Here is a 22021-nt window from a genome sequence, read left to right on the forward strand (position 1 = left end):
TTTTTCTTTTTCATTCTTCACCAATTCTCCTCCTCTAGCTATCTCATCCTCCATTTTTAGACCTTGCTCTGCACTGTCCTAAAACAATAATTTGCCCTGCCCTACTCTACCCGCCCTATTGGGGTGTGTCCTGCTCCCCAACTAGCAGCTGGCTATTACTTTTTCTTGATTGATGGAACTCGATTTTCTCTCTGTACATATGCGTAATCCACCGTTTCTTCGAGGCATTTTTTCAAATTTTTATCAGGTGCCTAGAACTCGTTTGATAATATGTCCCAATGAACCTCAACTTGGTAAAGTTCCATTCTTTACATCTATTCACTTTAACTGTTTCTCATGTGCTGCTGTAGTACAAGTAGTGGAAAGCCCAACAGTTGAAAAAAAACCAATCTTTCAAGATTTTGATGGGTGTAGGAGGTTGAGTACTAAAGAGTTGAAATATGGTGCTAAGAAGAGGTTGGTTGAAAAGGGTGATGGTGGGTTTTTGATTAAGGAGAAGAAAAGGGGGATTAAATGGTATTCTGAAATGCTTAAAGATTATGCTGCTAAGTTATGTTTGAAGGAAGGTAAAGCTTTACATGGTGAAATGATAAGGAGTGGGGTAGAACCAGATTCACATTTATGGGTTTCTTTGATTAATTTCTATTCGAAATGTGGGGATTTAGTTTTCGCGGAAAATGTGTTTGATTTAATTCCCAGCAGAGATGTTGTGTCGTGGACAGCGTTGATAGCAGGGTTTATAGCTCAAGGGTATGGAAGTAAAGGGATTTGTTTATTTTGTGATATGAGGGGTGAAGATATTAGGCCTAATGAGTTCACTTTGGCAACAGTTTTAAAGGGTTGTTCAATGTGTTTAGATTTGGAGTTTGGGAAACAACTACATGCTGTAGTTGTTAAAGGTGCAGTCTTTTCAGATGTTTATGTTGGTTCTGCTCTTGTTGATTTGTATGCTAAATGCTGTGAATTAGAATCTGCTGTTAAAGTTTTCTTTTCCATGCCGGAGCAGAATTCAGTATCGTGGAATGTTTTACTTAATGGCTATGTGCAGGCTGGTCAAGGAGAGGAGGCTCTGAAATTGTTTATGAAGATGTCAGATTCAGAGATGAGGTTTAGTAATTATACCCTATCTACTATTTTAAAAGGTTGTGCAAATTCAGTTAATCTGAAAGCTGGTCAAGTTATCCACTCAATGTTGGTCAAAATTGGGTCTGAAATCGATGATTTTACAAGCTGTAGTCTTCTAGATATGTATAACAAATGTGGTCTTCAAGATGATGCCCTGAAAGTGTTTTTAAGGACTAAAAATCATGACATTGTGGCATGGACTGCAATGATCAGCGGACTCGATCAGCAAGGACAGAAGAGAGAAGCTATTCAACTTTTTTGCTTGATGATGCATTCAGGTTTAAGGCCTAATCAATTTACACTAGCTAGTGTTGTTAGTGCAGCGGCTGATTCGGTGGATTTAAGGTGTTGCAAAAGTATCCATGCTTGTGTTTACAAATTTGGTTTTGACTCAGAAGAGTGTGTCAGTAATGCATTGATTGCAATGTACATGAAATTTGGGTCAGTTTTGGATGGGTATCGTATATTTTCTTCTTTGAGTAATAGGGATATAATTTCGTGGAACTCCCTTTTGTCTGGATTCCATGATAATGAAACTTCTTATGAAGGGCCTAAAATCTTCAGGCAGTTGCTTGTTGAAGGTTTGAGGCCAAATATTTACACGCTCATCAGCAATTTGAGATCTTGTGCAAGCCTCTTAGATGCCAGTCTGGGGAAACAAGTGCATGCCCATGTAGTTAAAGCTGACCTTGGTGGCAATATATATGTAGGAACTGCTCTGGTTGATATGTATGCCAAGTGTGGGCAGTTGGATGATGCAGAATTGATCTTTTATAGATTGAGTGAAAAAGACGTCTTCACTTGGACAGTGGTCATTTCAGGTTATGCGCAGTCTGATCAAGGAGAAAAGGCTTTCCGATGCTTCAATCAGATGCAAAGGGAAGCTATTAAACCCAATGAGTTCACTCTTGCTAGCTGTCTAAAAGGTTGTTCACGTATAGCCAGCCTAGACAATGGGCAGCAGTTACATTCCGTGGTAATGAAGTCTGGGCAGTTCAGTGATATGTATGTAGCTAGTGCGTTGATTGACATGTATGCAAAATCTGGATGTATCAAAGATGCCGAGTCTCTATTTCAGAGCATGGAATCTAGTGATACAGTGTTGTGGAACACAATTATATATGCCTACTCCCAACATGGACTAGATGAAAAAGCATTGAAAACATTCAGAACCATGTTAAGTGAAGGTATTCTGCCTGATGGGATTACCTTTATCGCTGTCCTCTCTGCATGCAGCCATCTGGGCCTGGTCAAAGAAGGACAAGAGCATTTTGACTCAATAAAAAACGGCTTTGGTATCACTCCTTCAATTGAACATTATGCTTGTATGGTTGATATCCTTGGCCGTGCAGGCAAATTTACTGAAATGGAACACTTCATTGAGGGTATGGAGCTTGCTCCTGATGCCTTGATATGGGAGACTGTTCTTGGAGTCTGCAAGGCTCATGGAAATGTGGAATTAGCTGAGAAAGCTGCAAACACACTTTTCGAAATTGATCCAAAAGCAGAGTCAAGTTATATATTGTTGTCCAATATCTATGCATCAAAAGGTAGGTGGGCTGATGTTTCGACGGTTAGAGCACTAATGTCGAGGCAGGGTGTCAAAAAGGAACCTGGTTGTAGCTGGATTGAGATTGATAATCAAGTTCATGTCTTCTTATCTCAGGATGCTTCACATCCTAGGTTAAAGGATATCCATAAAAAGTTGGAGGAGCTGGCCTCGAGAATTACTGCCACAGGATATATTCCAAACACAAACTATGTGCTTCATAATGTCTCTGACAAAGAAAAGATAGACAACCTTTCACATCATAGTGAAAGGCTAGCTCTAGCATTTGCTCTCGTGAGCAGCAGTAGGAATAGCACTATCAGGATCTTTAAAAATCTTTGCATCTGTGGAGATTGCCATGAATTTATGAAGCTGGCGTCAATTGTTACAAACCGAGAAATAGTTATTCGTGATATTAATCGCTTCCACCATTTCTCTCATGGAACGTGTTCATGTAAGGACTATTGGTGAGATTATTGACTGGCTGACCTAGTCAGGCAAGACTATTCATGTTCCGCAGCTGCAACAAATCAATAGTGCTCAACTGAAGTTCTAAATGCAAGTCATGATATGTCAATATGAATATTTTATTGAGGCGACAACTAATGAGGTATTTACCAAGCTTTAGTAGCTCTTGCACTTTACCCCACTTTGTGGGACTACACTGGATATGTTGTTGTTGTAGCTCTTGCACTATTATGCAGAGTATAAATGTAAGAGAAAGATCTTAGATCTATATTCATCTATTTCTATATGGGTGTTGTGGTTACTCTTACTTGTACCATCTTTTCCTTGTTATTATTACCTTCTTTTTTCAGTCTAGTCTGAAAGATCTGCTGACTTGACTTATGCAGTTATTCACCAAGCTACAGTGAAGTAAGCATTTAATTGTGAGAATTTTGTTTTTCTTTTGTTCTTATATAATATGTAGCCTCTCACACTCCTCTTTTGAGTTGATGGTCTATCGGAAACAGCCTCCCTACCCCACAAAGGTAGGGGTAAGGTCTGCATAGACCCTAGTCGTGGCATTATATAGGGTTTGTTGTTGTTGTTGTTTGTTATATAATATGCGGTGATATTATGTCGTCCTCAGTTTCATAATATGGGCTGTCCATTCCAATTCGTCCTAGGAAATTGAATTTCTCTGTTGTTTGCTGTAAGTATCAAGCTGTTTTAGTTAAGCACCTTTATTTTACTTCTAAAGTGACCAAAGTTCCTTGATACTGAAAAACTTTGAAACTTCTATCTAGCATATCTTTACCTTTGTTTGATTGAGTTTCTGCCAAGGTTAATGTTTTCCTTGGAAGATCTTTCTAATTCGAACAGAACTTTTTTTATTACCTACAGGACTAACAGCTGGATTGAAAAGTTACCTGAAGGAAGGTTAATCGATTTCTGAGCACTGAAACTAGGTGTGTCAAAGCTCCGATAAACTTGCTGCAGAAGGTGAAGAAACTGCTCAAGTAAATCATAGGTACTCACTTTTCCCTTTTCTCCTGTTCCATGTTTGAGCTATAATAACTGTTATAGCTTTTGGTAGCTGCAGTAATAACTGTTATCCGACCATTTTCTGTCATCCACCTTGTTTATTATATGAAATGTCTCTTAATAAAGTTCTTTTTCCATCAGAAGGATGAAAAAAAGACTAACTGATATTTCTATATCATGAATTTTGGAAAAGGATATCATGATATCCAATTTGTAAGCTTAAGGCTAGTTGTTTGGTTAACCTTTTAGCTGGGCTAACTCTTTCCCTGTAAATAACTTAGGTCACTACCTGGATTTTGTCAGCAACTTAGCTCTATAAGTTTTTTGTTCTTAATGAGCTGACAGAACCTCCTTTTGTATCGTTGCATCTACTGGATGCCTTAATGAAATCTCACTTACTTATCTCCAGTAGTGAACGAACTCTCAACTAAATATTACACAATATTACCCAATCATGACTTTGAAATACTGCAAATTGACAATTCATAAATTATAATGCTTTCCGTTATCTGCAAAAGAAGGTAATTGGATCATGGAAAAAATCCACCCAATTCCCTTTTCATGTATGGTTACGCGATGCCACCCAAAAGAGAAGCAGTTTATTAAAGGTTCCAAACTCAACGATGGCAACTAAACACTAGTGTTAGCCTGTTTGGAATAAACAAATTGTGTCCTAATAAACATGTGTGTTTAAATAGTTTCAAACTATTCTAACATAAGATTCAAAGTATGGTTGTATCAACTATGCAACAGGAAGGAACTTCATAAAAAATATGGAATAGAAAGGTAGTTCTTCATATTTTATTGGGTAAACTAGAAAAAGAAAAAAAAAACAAGCGTTGAAAATCGAGTTTTATTAACTTAACAGAAACCTCATCCCAAGTCCTAAGAAAAGAAGTGCACTTGATAACCCGGCTTCCTTTGCTCCACTGATCAAAGATCAAAAATCCATAAAGGCTCCCACAAGTGGGGTCTGAGGAGGGTGGTGTGTACGCAGCCTTACTGCTACCTTGAGAAGGTAGAGAGGCCGTTTTCGATAGACCCTCGACTCAAGTAAAACATATTAAAAATTATGTAAAACAAATATAGTAGTGAAGAAGCCATACTGAAAACAATAGAGAAGCGAACAGTAGCAACAAGATTGGTTAATACTTGTCAAAAAAAAGAAAGAAGAATAAAGATTGGTTAATGAATACTCAACTACTAGTAAAGAGGATCCTTGTACATCTGTAAATTACCAAATTCCGTCAAATTTTATGTGGGCTGGTATGATTGGTGGTACTAGTTGAATATAAGCTGTGCACTGTTCAATGCAGTAAAAGCCATGCAAATTAATGGGCATAAGAAAAGATAATGGCCATACTGTATAAACTCCTTGCCATATATTTTTGACTTGAACTCCATAGGGAAACTTATTAGATCAGACCATGCATGTTTTATCATCAAATCTTGCAATGAGACAATGTAAATTAATTAGCCAATATAAGTTTTCCATCTTTTCCTCACAAAATAGATTCTTACGATAAAAAAGAGAATCTGACCGATGAATTTTCCGTGCTAAGGCACCAGCATTGTCTCAGATTTAAGTAAGTAATGTGGAGTGAGTAATTACTCTTTCCGTGACAATCACGTTAGGACTTTTGATAAATAGATTCAATTTTATTTCTTTTAACCACATACACATCTCGATCTAAAAGCTGTACTTGCACATGGAGCTGCTGCCTTTTCAATATAGATCTGCCCATGCTCAAATGTCTAGGAATTAGAATTTGTACTGAGAAAAGTGAGGGACATAACCTACCCAGGACATGCTGCTTCTGTCACTTTAAAATTTGTAAATGTCGTTTTTCTATGCCTGCACAGAACTTGCTACTACACTAATTATGATTGATATGAGCTTGTGTGCTTTAACAAACACTACTTTCCCCAAAACAAATTTCCATTGAAATCTGTGCTTTGATTTCATTGTTTAAATTACATTTTGTGCATTTCCTTTTTTTATTTTTTCTGTTCACAGGCTTACACGCCATTTATGAAGGTAATTATACAGAGGAACAACAGAAAGAGCATATCCTTAGGTTTCTCACATTATTAAGGAGGAAACAAGGCAACCCTATCGTGGTAAGATTTCTTCCTAGTAAATATGTTTTCTCAGGACTCAGGTTAATTGACTGTTATTATATTACTCTTCTGCAGAAGGTTAAATGCGTTGTCTCAGAAAAGTTCATCTCAGACTGGTATGTGATGTGTTCAAAATACACTTACTCCGGAGATAATAGAGTTGTCTAACAAAAAATGCGTGGAGTAAATAGGTGAATTTCGTTGAGTTCTATGCTATATGTTAAATGTTTGACCAGTACATTATAACTATCAATACATAATTAATCTTGATGATGCAACATAAGGTTGTAAAATGACTTCATCACCTCTTCTTCTACTCTGATTAGTGTTCATCTTTTTCCCGTTTTCTTCCTACTGTTTCTCCACCCTGAACTTCTTCATATATTCTTCTCCAACTACTGATGCAAACTCTTTTTTCTGGTTATTTGCCTCTATTTTTCATTTTTTTTTTTATCGAGTTTGCATTTTGATTTATAGGAGGTTCAAAGTTCCATATCGCACAGGATCTACTCAGACTGCAGTAGAGCCTCAGGGAAAGAAGAGCAAGAGCAAAAGGATATGCTGACGTGCCTCGCAAAGTAAGTTTGTTGTGCTTGATGGTTGTCAGAGAATAGGCAAGATGGAAGAAATATCACCTCAAATGTAACTCTGACGGGATCTGATCTACCAAATATCTTCTAACAAGCTGGGAAACAAGGGATAAAATTCCAACAGGTGGAAAATGTAGGTTTGAAAAACGATACAATTGATTTACTCCGCCTAGGGACTGCATTGAACCTTCCAGGATGGTTGAACCATTGCGTTATTAGGTGCCAAACCAGTAGCCCTGCTGTTGCACCTCACCAGAAGGCCAAGAGAGAGTCCCTCTTGCTTATCCCCATTTATCTCGTATGAAATCCTATCGTCTTCTTTAAGCATGCTGATTAACCATGGTTTAAATAATACTTGTTTGAGTTTATCATGTTCTCTTAAATGAGTAAACATCAGTTTATCTTGATGCAGCAATGTTGCTTAAAATGTTGTGAATCTCAAGACGTTGGCAAAAGGCAATTGCAATGCAACAGTGTATAACTATTGAGTTTTTAACACATCTAGCAAAGTTTGATCCTTCTTTTTGTTGGCATTTTAACCTTCTTATGCATTGTTCTTTTGGGTCCTTTTTCCCATTTTCGCTGCAATGGGCATTGTTCAACTGGATTTCACAAGCATATGTAACAAATTTTCTGGGCTGCTTTTGTTGATGAAGAAATATCAGTGTTTCTCTAGGCTCAACAGTGGCATAATTTTAAAATTGTCAAAGATTAAACTCATCGTATTTCTTAAATTATGGGCTTAGATATGATCTTTGTAAAAAAGAAAAGAAACAATATTTCACATTGAAACTAAACTTCTTGTGAATTTTACCAACTTCCCTTGGAGAATCCTCTTCCAATGGGGGTCATGACCCATGCAAGGGTTAAGTTATTTTAAAAAGGAAAAAATGTCTATAAGACGAAAACAATAACAATATATCTGGTGTGATTTCATAAAGTGAGGTTTGAAGAGGATGAAGTGAGTGTACATAGATCTACCCCGTCTTGAATTCTCTTATATAAATTTCTGACTTTGCAATCAATACTAGTCTTTATTTATTGACTCTATTTTGTTTTAAGAGGTACTAGTACAAAATGGTATCTTCAAGCTATTTTTTTTTCTTTTCAACTTTATCGCATTACTTTAAAACATGTTTTGGACATCCGTTACAACATAACTTGGGAAGACAGAATCCCAAGAAATTCTATACATGAAATAGAAATTTTTGCTAGATTATGGGCTAATACATTCCATGTTCAAGGAATATATATAATCTCGATTTCTTCAAAAACTTCATCAATCGCCAGACATCCTCGCAAATGGTCTCTATTTCCCAAGATGTTATCAAATTCTTTTGCAACATTTGTATGACGTTCTTTGCATCTGACAGTATGTGAACCTTTGACCAACCCTTTTGGATAGTTAAAAGGGTATTTTTGAGTAAAATTAACATATTTCAAATAATTCCAAGATATATTTTACCTTTTCTAAAAGATGTGCACCAATGCAACTTGTCATTTAGAGGGCAATTCCCAAAGAAAAATGAAAGAATCTTCAAATACTTTTTTTTCTTTACATAATTGGTCTACTAATGGTTTCTAAAGAATAATAAAGTGGAAGCACAATTTTGATGCATTCATTTTATCCAATTTTAAACTAACAATGAAAAAGAAAGGATAAAAAAATTATTTAGAATTGTTCCTATAACACTTTTACTAACTTAGCTTGATATAAAAGCACCTCTTCAAAATTAATATCCCTTGGTCCCATACTTTGTTCAACCAAATATAATTCAGAATAAATGCCAACCAAATTAATAGCCCTTGAACATAAATATCGAATAACTTTGTTCTATCAAGACTTTAGGCAAAAAGAAGTTTGTTTCTTGTTAGCTGTTCGAAAAAGGTGCCAACACCATTTCCCAAGTGAATTTAGTGTAGGAAATAGTTTGGTCCCTACAACGATATATTCAATAAAATTAAAACGATACAAAAAAGAATAACAACCAACATCACCCCTACACAGGATGACATGAACAAATCGAGAACTGGTCCAAATCAAGTGTAGAATTTAAAGAGTTATCGTTCATTTCACTCCAAATGAACGAAACTCTCCTCCTTTTTCGTTAACAAAGATGAAAAAACTGCAGGAGTTCCTTTGTTCAACAATAAGAAAACAGGAAATGCTAGAGGCAAAGGATGAAAACACCAAGGCCAAAGATGATTCAGACAGCAAAAGAAGCAATCGACGATGATTTGGATAGCACAAGAACCAGATCCATTAATAAAACAGCAGCAAGCATAGACAAAAGTTTAGAAAACGAAAAGTAGAGGAGGTACAATTGTGAGGTAAGAGGAGAAGCCTCTTCAGGCATTCAACCCCTTTACATTTTAATTCCCAAGGTGACAACACAGCGGTACAATTTCGCACATAGTTGACAAGACCTATATGTTATTGCCCTTAACACTAGAAACAGGTGCCTTCGGGTGGCTGAACTAGCTTACGGTTGTGGGGAGAAGCCATTTCCTTTTTCAGTTGAGTCAGTATGTCTTCCATAGTGTACTCTCGCTGCCAATTTGAAAGCAAAGCAAACTTTTTTGGCTCCACCTGCACAAATTATACGATTTCACTAATTGAAAAGACATGTATGCCACTATAAACAAGAACAAAAACATATTACATTTGGACAGTATACAAAGCATCACGGAACAAATATTATTGCAGAATTTGTAGGCATCTTTACATATGACGAATCCTAAGCACCCTTTTGCTGGTGGCTTCATATTTCTCTACAGTTCTAACTTTCAGTCAATCATGCAAACCCTACCAGAGAAATAGAATGTTATCCAACATCTAAAGCTGCAGACACAAAAAGTTGTTGGAACATAACATCGTAGCATCATGCATTTAGGAGAAAGGCCATCTCGAAAGAACGTTCAAAGTTTTGGGAGCAAAAATACCATTGAAACTGATTTGGAATATTCAACAATAAGAGCCACATCTACCTACTACTCAGACTACTAAACTTTTTAATACAGACTTTGTCCGCATTTCAAGAAACATCTTTTTATTCCAGGGAATAAAGCATTTAGTTAGTACCTCTCTGTTGGATACAAATCCTATGAGGGTATCTGGTGTTGCTCCACTTTTGTTTTTACAAGTTCCATTCTACATGTAATGCCATTAAAGATATACTTGCAGTGTTGAATTCAACCATGGATGACAAAAGTTCAGATAATTTAAATCATTTTTAGCATATGAGCAACGATTCTGAAGATGCAAATTGTCACATAATAATTGCTTGATAACAAGAGCTACGATTCAAGCATTATAGTAATGTGTTGCTTACCACTCCTGTTTCATGGTTGACACATGTCATGTTAACTCGAGAGTGGAAACGGACACTTGGTGGCTTCTCCGGATAATCCTTGTCGCAGAATAGCTTCAACTGATAAATGCGGCCTTCATGCACAGACTGGAAAAGAAGTAAGTTAGTCTTTAAATGCGAAAGACATAGGAACCATCAAATTGCATAAAGTAATACTCGTAGGACTAGTGGACAAACAAATCTGTAGTCCAGGAAATTCATCAACCCACTAGCACAGGTTAACAGTTTGACAAACAAAGGGAGTATATAAATTCTAAGTAGAAAAGTGGCAGTTCATGTCTTCATACATTCCTCTGTGAAACATAGCTAAGTGGATTTCATATATTGAAGAAATGATTGAATAAGTAGAAACAATCTCTAGGATTAGCATTTCATGTTATTTGTTATATCCAAATAAAGAGATGGTAGGAAGTAAGAAAGAGAAAAGAACCCGTACATTGTGAGGACCAATAATGGTGCCAGTCCAAGAACGCATATAAATATCATCTCCATCATCCATACCATAGCTCACTGTCCCATCTCCAATACCCTTCTCCCCACGTTCAAGTTCCTCCAGTAATCTGAAATTGCGAGGGACTGCAAGGAAATTGAGATTTTGGTTAGTGAAATCTTCAAAAAGAAAAAAAAGACCAGAGTTGGGTAAAGGCTTCAAACTCCAAACAACATTGTAGAATCTAAATGGAAACAAGATCAATGTCATTGTCACGCATTTTACTCCAAAGTAAAAAGATTATAATAAAAAATCCCAGGTGCATTAAGTTAAGAACCCATTCCCACGTGAAATGATATCAAAATAAATTTGCTAGCACATCAAACAGTCAGTGGTAAGCTCTACTGGTTGCTGAGAGTCTTTTAATCTTGTATAAGTTTTATGAGCCAGTAGAAATATAGAGAACTTCTGGTTTTTGAGAACCTAAATTACTAAATATTGGTTTGAGATGGATCAAAATGGAGTGACATGGATAGTGAGGATTCATATAGCCAATTGCAACTAGCTTGGGTTTGAGGCATAGTGGTTGTTGTATACGTAAAAAAAGGTCAGTGACCACCACGATGCAGCAAAAGGGACAGTGATTTGTGCAACTATTGAAGCTTTGGAAATTAAGTTAGTCCTGCAACTCCCCTATCTGCACATGAATGGGCAGAGAAGCACAAATCATCATCATCATCTTCTTCAAACTGAGGTTAAATTGAGCATTAGTTCTAACTCACAGTTCCATGATATAAAGAAAGGCAGAACAGAGATGTGTAAACCGTATTTCCCAAAGAGCAATCAATCCACAACTTGGCAAGTTGTGGTATATTGACCAGAAACTCTAAAAACTACAACCAACATATGAAAACAAATAGGGATTAGGATACAAGCAAATTACATGCTATAGTAACAACATGAATTTCCACCAAACTGCAAGGCATAAACCCTCATGTGCTTGGATATATGAAACCAAAGAAATACTCATCACTGTCTTTCATTTAAGGTATTAGATCTGGAAGACCATATAAATAGCTTGGGTTTTCTCAATAGAACGAAAACTCTCTGAAACACAACTTTCCAAACCATAACATCTACCTCCATATTCAAGAATTTAAAGCCCAAAAAGGGATTTAAAAAACTCATCTTGATGACACAATTATTGTCATAGGTCTTTCGGAAACAACCTCTCTACCTCCACGAGGTAGTGGTAAGGTTTGGGTACACTCTACCCTCCCCAGACCCCACCTGTGGGAATGGGTATGTTGTTGTAATTGACTGCAGCAAATTTGAAAACAAGCAAAAACAAAAAAGAACACACAACCAGAACTACTTCCTAGCTAATCCAAATTAGAAAATCCCAGATAATAACCAAATGAAAAGTTGTTATTGGCAAGAATTGAGACACTGATTAAACTCCCACAAGCCAAAGAACTCATCAAATACATTGATTGAACTCCACATTCAAAAATCTAAACCCCCACCTATCAAAAACCTCTTTACCTCCACGAGGTAGTGGTAAGGTCTCCTTACCCACTCTACCCTCCCCATACCCAACTTGTGGAATTTCACAGGTTATGTTGATGTTGTAATTGACTGCAGCAAATTTGAAACCAAGCAAAAACAAAAAAAGAACACACAACCAGAACTACTTCCTAGCTAATCCAAATTAGAAAATACCAAATAATAACCAAATGAAAAGTCGTAATCAGCAAGAGCTGAGACATTGATTAAACTCCTACAAGCCAAAGAACACATCATACATTGATTGAACTTCACATTCAAAAATCTAAACCCCCAAAAGGGATTAAATAAACCCATCTTGATGACACAATTATTGTCAAAGGATCTATCGGAAACAACCTTGCTACCTCCATGACGTAGTAGTAAGGTTTGTGTACGCACTTCTACCCTCCCCATACCCCACCCGTGGGATTTCATTGGATATGTTGTTGTTAAAATTAACTGCAGCAAATTTGAAAACAAGCAAAACCAAAACCGAACACACAACCGGAACTACTTCCTACCTAATCCAAATTAGAAAAGCACGGATTAAACTCCCACAAGCCAAAGAACACATCAAATACATTGATTGAACTCCACATTCATAAATCTAAACCCCCAAAAGGGATATAAAAAACTCATCTTGATGATACAATTATTGTCAAATTTGCAAATAATTCACCCCATCAAACTTGTTATCAAATCCAAATCAATTGATAAGGCAGTTCCTCAGTGATAGCAACTATACAAAAGTCCTAATCAACAAGAACTAAGACATTGATTAAACCCACAAGCCAATAAACACATCAAATACATTGATTGAACTCCACATTCATAAATCTAAACCCCCAAAGGAATAATACATTTATTGAACTCCACATTCATGAATCTAAACCCCCAAAAGGGATATAAAAAAAACTCATCTTGATGATACAATTATTGTCAAATTTGCAAAATAATTCACCCCATCAAACTTGTTATCAAATCCAAATCAATTGATAAGGCAGTTCCTCAGTGATAGCAACTATACAAAAAGTCCTAATCAACAAGAACTAAGACATTGATTAAAACCCACAAGCCAATAAACACATCAAATACAAAACATGCATAAAACAACACAAACAAACCGACCCAGAATCAGATTTGAATGAAAAATCAAGAAAATCATAGCAAAGATCAAAAAAAGAAACAAAAGGGGTTATGGGGTTTTCAAAAAATTAGCTCACCCACAACACTAGATCCTCCTGAACCAAGCGTCATGGCTGATTGATGCTTCAGATGATTCTTTGGGGTTTATACAAATATCGATTTGATCGACAAAAAGAAGAAAAAAAATAAAATACTGAGAGATTCTTGAAAAATCGAATGGAGGGTTCAAGAGAGGCAGAAGGGAATAGAAGAGGCAAAAGTATAGTGGGGGATAAAATAGATATATGATTGGTAGTGGGTCGGAAAATGCAATTGCACAAAAGATCTCACAATTTCCGATTAGTCTTGACGTAATTGATAAAGTTGTAATTGTGGTTTAATTCATAAAAATAGTCCGTTGCACAAATACAAAGGTTTACGATTGTGTATAATAACTCTTTGTGGTTCGGCTTTTTCCATGACTCTACGCATAGCAAAAGCTTTAGTGCATCAAATTTGTCGCCTTTTTACTCCATTCGTCACGAAATACTTGTTATATTTTGTTTTTTGAAAGGTAGTTTGATTAATCTTCAAAACTATACTGAATTAGATTAATTTAATATTTTGAAATTAAAATTTAGGTATATGATTGGTAGTTGGTAGGAAAATGCAATTGTCTAAAAGATCTCACAATTTTCAAGAACAAAGCATTGACGTAGCTGGTAAAGTTATATTCATGGTTTAAGTCGTGAAAATAGTCTGTTGCAGAAATACATGGAGTACGGTTGTGTTTAATAACTCTTTGTGGTTCGGCTTTTTTCTGAACCTCAAACATAGCAAAAGCTTTAGTGCATCAGACTTGTCACCTTTTTTACTCCATTCGTCTCAAAATACTTGTTATGATTTGCTTTTTGAGAGCCAATTTGATCAATCTTCAAAGCTAAATTGAATTAGATTAATTTGAATTTAAATATCCAGAAAATTACAAGAAATAGTACTATAAGATGCAAATCTTTCATATTAATATGATATAAAAAATATACATATTCAAATATTAATCAAAATTTAAATAATTTAACTCTTGAAAAGAAATTACAATAAATAATTTAAATAATAATTTAAGACGGAGAGAGTAATAAAAAAGATAAACGAAAAAGAAATCAATCTAAAAAGACGCATACAAAGAATATAAAAGGCATAAAGAGTGGAGATAGCTTTCTTGAAAATCATGAAGAAAAAAAGACTTGGAAAGAGAAAATAGTTAAAAATGGAATATAAAAAGTTGTTCCAAATGGAATAGGATATCATCTAGAGGCAATAAAATCAAACAATATGAATTGGAATGTGTTAAAAAAGCATATTGCATTATTGCTTGGCAAAGAAATGACAAGGCAAAAAAATAAGAACAATATTTTGATTCATGAATTGTCTATTTAAGTTTTGATTGATATACATGTATCATTCCATTTAACATATGTGATATGCAATGAACTTATTAAGTTCATAAGTCATGACCAGACAAAGAAAAAAAGGGGAAGCTTTTAAAAACGACTATAATTTGGGCTTAATTAGAGATTTATAATTATAGTTTGCTTAGTTACGAATTATAGCTACATGTTTGGGGGAGGAGAGAGACGAGCGAGATATGGGGGAGAGAGGATACAGGCGAGAGAGGTTGAAAACCTGTTGTATTTGTTGTATCAGGTTGTATCACGAATACAATTGATACAACTGTTTGTATCAAAGTGAATATAATTGTATCAAATATATTTAGATACATATTAGGAGGAGAGAGATGAGCGAGATCGAGAGAGAGAGGGGGGCGAGAGGCGAGCGAGATCAAGAGAGGGAGGAGAGAGGATGAGTACATATTGTATTCGTTGGATCACGTACAAATACAATTGATACATAATAAAAATACAATTGATACAAAATACAAATATAGCTATTTGAATACAATTGATATAAAATACAAATCTCTTAGCTATATTTGATTGAATACAATTAATACACAATACATTTGATAGAGAGGATGAATGCATATTGTATTCATTATATCACGTTTTATGACAAATACAACTAATTTGTATCATATAAAATATAATTGTATTAACAAACACATTTTGTATCGACAAATACAATTGAAAGAATACAAATTTTCATAATACAATTTTAAAAAAAATTATGAAGGAGAAAGGAGGAGGAGAGAGATTTTTTTTTATAAAACCTACCTATAGGTACAAATTATAATTATTTAAACTAAGGTGATTTGTCGTAAATACATGTCACATGTTTGCCTTGTAGTATAATTTTTTCCAAAATAAACTACCTTCACTTTCTTCTCACTTTTATCTCTTTGCCTTAACGATAATAACTACACCTCAATCCAAAGTTAGAATCAACCTTCTTCTCATATGATAAAAAAGAAAATTATTTCTTCAAAAAGGGTACTAATTAGAGTGGGTAAGTTAGAATGATTAAGGGAGTAGAATTCTCATTGCACCAAACTTTACGGGGTGTAACTTGATGAGCTAATTTTTCACTATTTCTTTCTTTCTCCCAAATTTAAGTTTCAAGTATACCGAACAGAGGAAAAAAAATAATAGTGTGTACATAGATTTTACCTTTATTTTAGGAGTTAGACAAACAGTTTCTCATACCCTTGGCTCAAGAAAAAACATGACAAAACAGTTCAGGAAAAGGAATCACAGAAGTTAAAAAGCCACTCTAAAATAGTAAGAGTAGCTTGACTAAACATTCTGAAGAAAATAACTAAAAAAAATGTATTATAATTGACATACAAGAAATGATACATAGTATTAGAAATCGAAGAACAAAAAACTATAAGAGTACTGCTAAAACTACTAGTATGTTTATGTAAGGATAAGTGACACAAGATCCGACTACCTACTAGCTTTCATTATACCTTAATTTGTATCCTCCATATAGACTTCTATCTAAAGTCATGTCCTAGGTAAGTTAAAACTTATGTCATATCTTATCTAACCACCTCTCTCCAGTCTCCAATACTTCTTCTGTTCTTTAGCCTATCTCCACCTCTCCTGAAATTATTCATAACCGACCTCACATTTTCGCACTATGAGACATCTGTGCATCTCCTCTTCAAATATAAATATCCAATCCCCACATCATATCATAATTCAACATGGTGTCAGAATAAGTAGAAGTCTTGGTTTACGTAGTCTCGATTTTAAGTCTCATTGTGGCATCAATATCCACTATTAAATAGAATTTTATGTATTTGACCCATAAATAAAAATAATAAGGCTCACTTGCACATCAGCAGGGGCAGACCCACCCTATGTCATGGGGTGTCGATAGACACTGCTTCGTTGAAATTTTTTAGTATTATATATATAAAAAAATCTGAAAAAATAAAAATATTCCTACAAATAAAATTAATGACATTGCTTGAATAATTGAGCTTCTTGGCTAGTTGGTTTGCAACGGGAATTGAATGGTAATTCTCCCCGGCACGGCCTGAGTTTGAGCCTCAATAAGGCCGAATTGGTCTTCAAAATATGAAAATTCGAGGAAAGTTTAATAGTTTTTTTGACTACTATTGAATACATAATGAAATAAATAAAAGTGTTATCTCTTTAACGATTTAAGCTTTTAGATAAGATGATCGTACACTTCAATATATACACAATCGTCTAGTAGTTTACTAAGAAGCCTGCCTTGCTTTGTTTCATCATTATTGTGTCAAAGGCTTTATTGGCTTTTAATACTGCACTTGTGATCTATCTGCCTTTGACAAAATTACAAGTCATCTTGTGATGAAATACCTATTTACTAACACCAACCAACTTTCTGCCACTAACACCAGGTGGATTTCTTCTCATATGTTCTAGCCTTGATTGATGGACAGAGTTACCTATACCTATTATTAGAATTGGTATAAATGCTAGTTAATTTGTTATGCAAAAAAGTTATTGGAAGTTGTGCTGGTTTGAGGTAGTAGATATCTAGTAAAATAGTTGAGGTGTGCACAATCAGACACGAACACCAATGTTATAAAGATCCAAAAACATACCTAAAGTATCACGTTTTTGTGAGTGTCTTGAACTATCATGTGTTCGCTTTTCTAACATGAACTATTTATCAAAATACACATCGACTAGTATCTGGCAGTGCATGTACTACACTTTGTTCAATTTAAAAATGATACCAAGTGGCACTCCAAGTGGATAATTAAATGATTTTTTAAAATAAAAAAATCACACTTGAAGTATTACTTTTTTATTAGTTTCCTAGCTAAATTATCACCAACTATTATCAAAACACAATTTGAAATGAGTCAGCTGCCATGTGAAGGAAATTTTATGGGCAATTTAAGTTGTCACGTGTGTTTGACGATTGTATTCAAACACTTGATCTAGTCAATTTCAAGCTAAGGTGTATTTTTATCTATAGCTAGTGATAAGTCAAGTAGAAAATGCAAACACATGATAGATTAGGTATGAGACTCGTAAAAAGTGGTATTTTAGGTGTGTTTTTCACTTGCTCTGCACTAGCTATAAATCAATCTTGTTGAAATCATATATATATATGAAAAACAAAGTAGTAAGAATTTTAGCTTGACATAATGTTTGCATCCATAGGTAGAATTAACATAGTATCCATCCAAAAGTATTGCATGCTTTGTTGGAATATCAGAGGCTGTTTTTTGAGTCAAAATAAGTAACCCCACAACAAAAAGTCCTTTTGAAAAAAAAACATTTTTTTTTATAATCGTGATGTTTGAGCCATTTTTTATGCACCTCGATTAATTTCACGAAATATTTGCTTCCCCCACTGATGGTATTGTTAGCTCTATCATTAAAAAACTGGTGGTAAGTTGGGGAATAAGAGTATGTTTATGTGCCAACAATATGATGAGTTCACCTGTTTGTCAATTTAGGGTTAGTTTGAATTACATATGCATACAGTTGCTTGTTGTATGTTGTTCACTACTACCAGCTTGCTTATGTATATGAAAGTTGTTTTCGTATGATCTATAGGTTCGATTCGTGGAGTCAATCACTACGACGAATTTAAAATATTCAGTATAATTTCATAAGTGGAGTCTAAAGAGGGTAAAATGTATATAGATTTTATCTATACCTTTGTAGGATCGGAAGGTTGTTTTTAATAGACCATCGACTTTAAAAAGAAAGAAAACGAGGAAAACATAGCAAGGTGCAAAAATATATAAGAAGACAAAATAAGAGGATACAAAACAAATGAAACAACAGATAGTAATAAACACAAAACAAAGGAAGCTACACGAATTACTAAATACTACTACTAATAATAAGAAGTGGAGAGGAGACTATTAGTCCCTTGCATGTCCTACGAGGAGCGCAACAACACTCAACTACCTAGATAACCTTCCTCGTACCCTAATCTTTGACCCTCAAACCTTCCTATCTAGGGTTATGTCTTCAGTTAATTGATATATACCGTGTTACATCTTGTCTAGTTACCTCTATTGATGTGTCTATATCATACCACTTGAGGTTTAGCCCTTCCCTGGACCCTACAAACGCGGAATGCTTCATACATAGTCCCCCATCGCCCTACTATTTTGGTGTTCCCTATTTTAAATATTTCATCTTTTTTTTTTTTTTGTTTCCCACTTGGTGTTCAGAGCTTGGATCGAAGCTCCAACTAAATCTTAATAACACTGTAGGGTCCATTTGAGGGTGACGCTCCCAACATGATTTGTCTAATCCAAAGCTTAAACCCGAGACATCTGAATAAGTGTGAAGCAGTCTCACCGCTACACCAATCCACGTTGGTTAAGTATTGCATCATATTATTAAATTCATACTAACTAAATGATGTACGTCATGCTATTAATGGTGCAACCAGCTATATTCAGACCTGCCTTTCTTCTTTTTTGTTTTTGTTCAATTAAAAGTGAGGATGGAGTTTTGTAATTTTGGCTATTTTTGATGTTTGGATTAATTTTTTCTATCTTTACATTTTGTTTTTGTTGATAATGGTGTCCGAACCAATTTTTGAGTACATCAACTAATTTCGTATTTTTAATAATCATGGTATTAGAATTAATTTATGTGTACGTTGATTAATTTCGTATTTTAAAAATAATCAATACATCGACTAATTATTTCACGATATTTGTTATCTCTCATCAAAGCATACACCAGATGACTCAATTCACTAAGACTTGGACAAATTAAAAGAAAATATCTAAGGGTTGTTTGGTAAATGTTCAGGAGCTAAGTTATTCATATATTAAATCATACATAGTATTGACTTATTGTAGATGCGACAGAATTAGCTTATAAAATTGTAATGTGCCTAAGTTTGAGCTAATTATTGACCTGCTCATTTATTAGTTTAGCTTATCAAAATTTGGGCTGATATTTTTCACAAATTGATCACGAGAATTCTAATCAAAATATTTTTAAATTTTTATTTTTATTTATTTGATATGTTGTATATTCAAAATGAGGAAAACAATAAAAAAAAATTGATACTAAAAACAATTATCAAAAGAACAAATAAAACAATTAAAACTTAGTAATGATAGACTTGTTGTATTGTGATCTGCTTTTTAACCTATTCCGCCAAATAACTTTTGACCTGTTTATTTATTAACTTAATCCATTTTAACCATTCCATAATTAATATATAAATAATTAAAATTCTACATAACTAATAAAATAATGTATACATTTTTAATTTCTATAACTAATCCATTTTATATTGATATTTGCCTCCTCTTTAATATAAACTTAATATCTCATGATTTTCAAATACACTTTAATTACCATACATATTCTTCATATCTTTTACACTTGCCATCTTCTTAGGATGTTTGACTAATTGAAAATGGAAATATTGATGTCCACCCTAGAGTAAATTATATTCTCTCCATTCGTTTTTATTTGTCCACTATATTAAAAATATTTTTTTAATAATACTTGTCCAATTTAAAAAATCAAGAGATAATTTACCTTTTTATGTCTATTTTACCCTTGCTATTAAATATTATTCAATATCTAATAGATTTTTTAAAACATTAAATTTAATATATTCAAAGGGTAATATAATATATTACCCTATTATTTATTGTTTCTTAAGGCGTGTGTCAAATTAATAATGGACAACTATTATTGGACAAAGAAAATAGTAATTGCTTAAGCACATAGTACAGCACTTCTCTATAAAAAAAAATGTTTTGAAGTTTATCTGATGTCTTCTGAATTTTGATCTAGTAATGAGAGTAAAATACGTGTAAAGTGTAAATTAAGTGCATTATGAATTTGAACTTTGTTGTAGATAAAAATTGTTATTTAAGTGAATGATAGAGACATAGACTTATTATCTATCGAGTTTTAAATCGTGCTTTAGTGATCCTTAGTGATTTTTAATTATTGAAGAGAGTGACTTAGATTGATAATTTGTCTCTTCTACTTATATTAGGACCATTTTAACCTTAAATTTTACGTATGTATTTCTCTCTCTGAATTTTATTGTATTCAGTTTGTTACATCAACACATAATATCATTGGGGGCATTTGGGCCATTTGCACATTTGGTTCTATTTTATGTTGGTTTATAATTTTTTCTTTATAACAAATGGCTTTTTGTAAGCTTAAGTTTATATTTTTGTAGTTATTTTGGTGGACATAAAATTATATTTTTGTATTATAGTATTTCACAAGTGATGTTCGGAGATGACTTTATTTTTTAAAGAATTTATGTTTTATTAAATATAAGTTCGATTGTTAAAGGATAAAAATTGAAGATCAATCTATTTAAAAGAGAACAAAATGTGCAAATTTATGATAGCATTTCCCCCTTGATAAACATTAGGGCCCATTCATCACCTTTTTTGTCTACAAATATCTTTTTAATTTCTCACTTGATGTTCAATATTTGTTTTGATCCTTTTAAGGTCCGATTAATTTGAATTATAATATTATTATTTTATTTTGGAATTAAAATACTCTTTATAAAAGGCGATTTTATATTCATGACTTCAATACGAAATTTTTAATTAAAAATATAAAAATATTTGTCACTTTATCACAATCTTTAATGATAATCGACAATATGCACATGATATTATATTGCATTTGATTGTAATATTAAGTTACCTATACGTACTAGTTGTTTATTTTCTTTAATAAAGGCGATGCTAAATTTACCCCCATTTTGATTTCTTCTCTAATCACCTATCATCTATTAACACATGTATTGAATAATTCTGTCTATCAAGATTTAAATATAAATAAGAGAAGTTGACAAGGTTGGTTTCTCATGTTTTTAATCCCTTCCTCCCTCTATATATTTTATACTATCTCTAATTTATGCCTTTAATAGCAAAAAAACTATTCGCGAAACATAAATTTATATATTCATATCATAATATCTCACAAGTTATGCTCAGGTAAATTAAATTTCTAAAGAACTTAAGTTTCACTAGGCATAAGTCCGAATATTAAAAAATAAACAGAAAATGGTCAAAATTGTTTTTGAATTATGCGAAATATATCACTTATATCCTCCGTTACATGAGATAAAAAATTTCTCCGTCGTTATCCTAAGAGACCACAAAATATCCTCAAGAGTTAACGACTTAAATTTTTGGTGATGTGGCAAGTCAAGTGAGACTAATTCCTCCACCTGAGCATTG

At 33.8% G+C, this 22021-nt stretch overlaps 2 protein-coding genes across 9 annotated transcripts; one reads left to right on the top strand and one right to left on the bottom strand.

Moving 5' to 3' along the window:
- Positions 1-7399, top strand: LOC102587709 (pentatricopeptide repeat-containing protein At3g24000, mitochondrial-like). 8 transcript variants are annotated; one of them, XM_006348434.2, is made up of 6 exons: positions 1-3284; positions 3493-3550; positions 4022-4148; positions 6180-6283; positions 6359-6474; positions 6761-7399. In XM_006348434.2, exon 1 carries the CDS (start codon positions 173-175, stop codon positions 3143-3145), a length of 2973 nt encoding a protein of 990 aa, XP_006348496.1. In that variant the 5' UTR covers positions 1-172; the 3' UTR covers positions 3146-3284; positions 3493-3550; positions 4022-4148; positions 6180-6283; positions 6359-6474; positions 6761-7399. The 8 variants fall into 8 exon arrangements, 7 of the variants coding, with proteins under 7 accessions (XP_006348496.1, XP_015164730.1, XP_015164728.1 ...); XM_015309244.1 differs by having other exon boundaries at positions 6359-6399; XM_015309242.1 differs by having other exon boundaries at positions 6180-6280.
- A 1801-nt stretch (positions 7400-9200) lies between these two features.
- Positions 9201-13583, bottom strand: LOC102588901 (ubiquitin-conjugating enzyme E2 variant 1D-like). The gene is given in 4 exon segments (NM_001288486.1): positions 9201-9463; positions 10206-10331; positions 10681-10820; positions 13446-13583. Coding segments are annotated over 4 exon segments (441 nt in total). The 5' UTR covers positions 13480-13583; the 3' UTR covers positions 9201-9322.
- Between the last annotated feature and the right edge of the window lie 8438 nt (positions 13584-22021).

The sequence above is a fragment of the Solanum tuberosum genome, unplaced genomic scaffold, assembly GCF_000226075.1.
Source record: "Solanum tuberosum cultivar DM 1-3 516 R44 unplaced genomic scaffold, SolTub_3.0 scf00098, whole genome shotgun sequence".
Taxonomy (NCBI): Eukaryota; Viridiplantae; Streptophyta; class Magnoliopsida; order Solanales; family Solanaceae; genus Solanum; species Solanum tuberosum.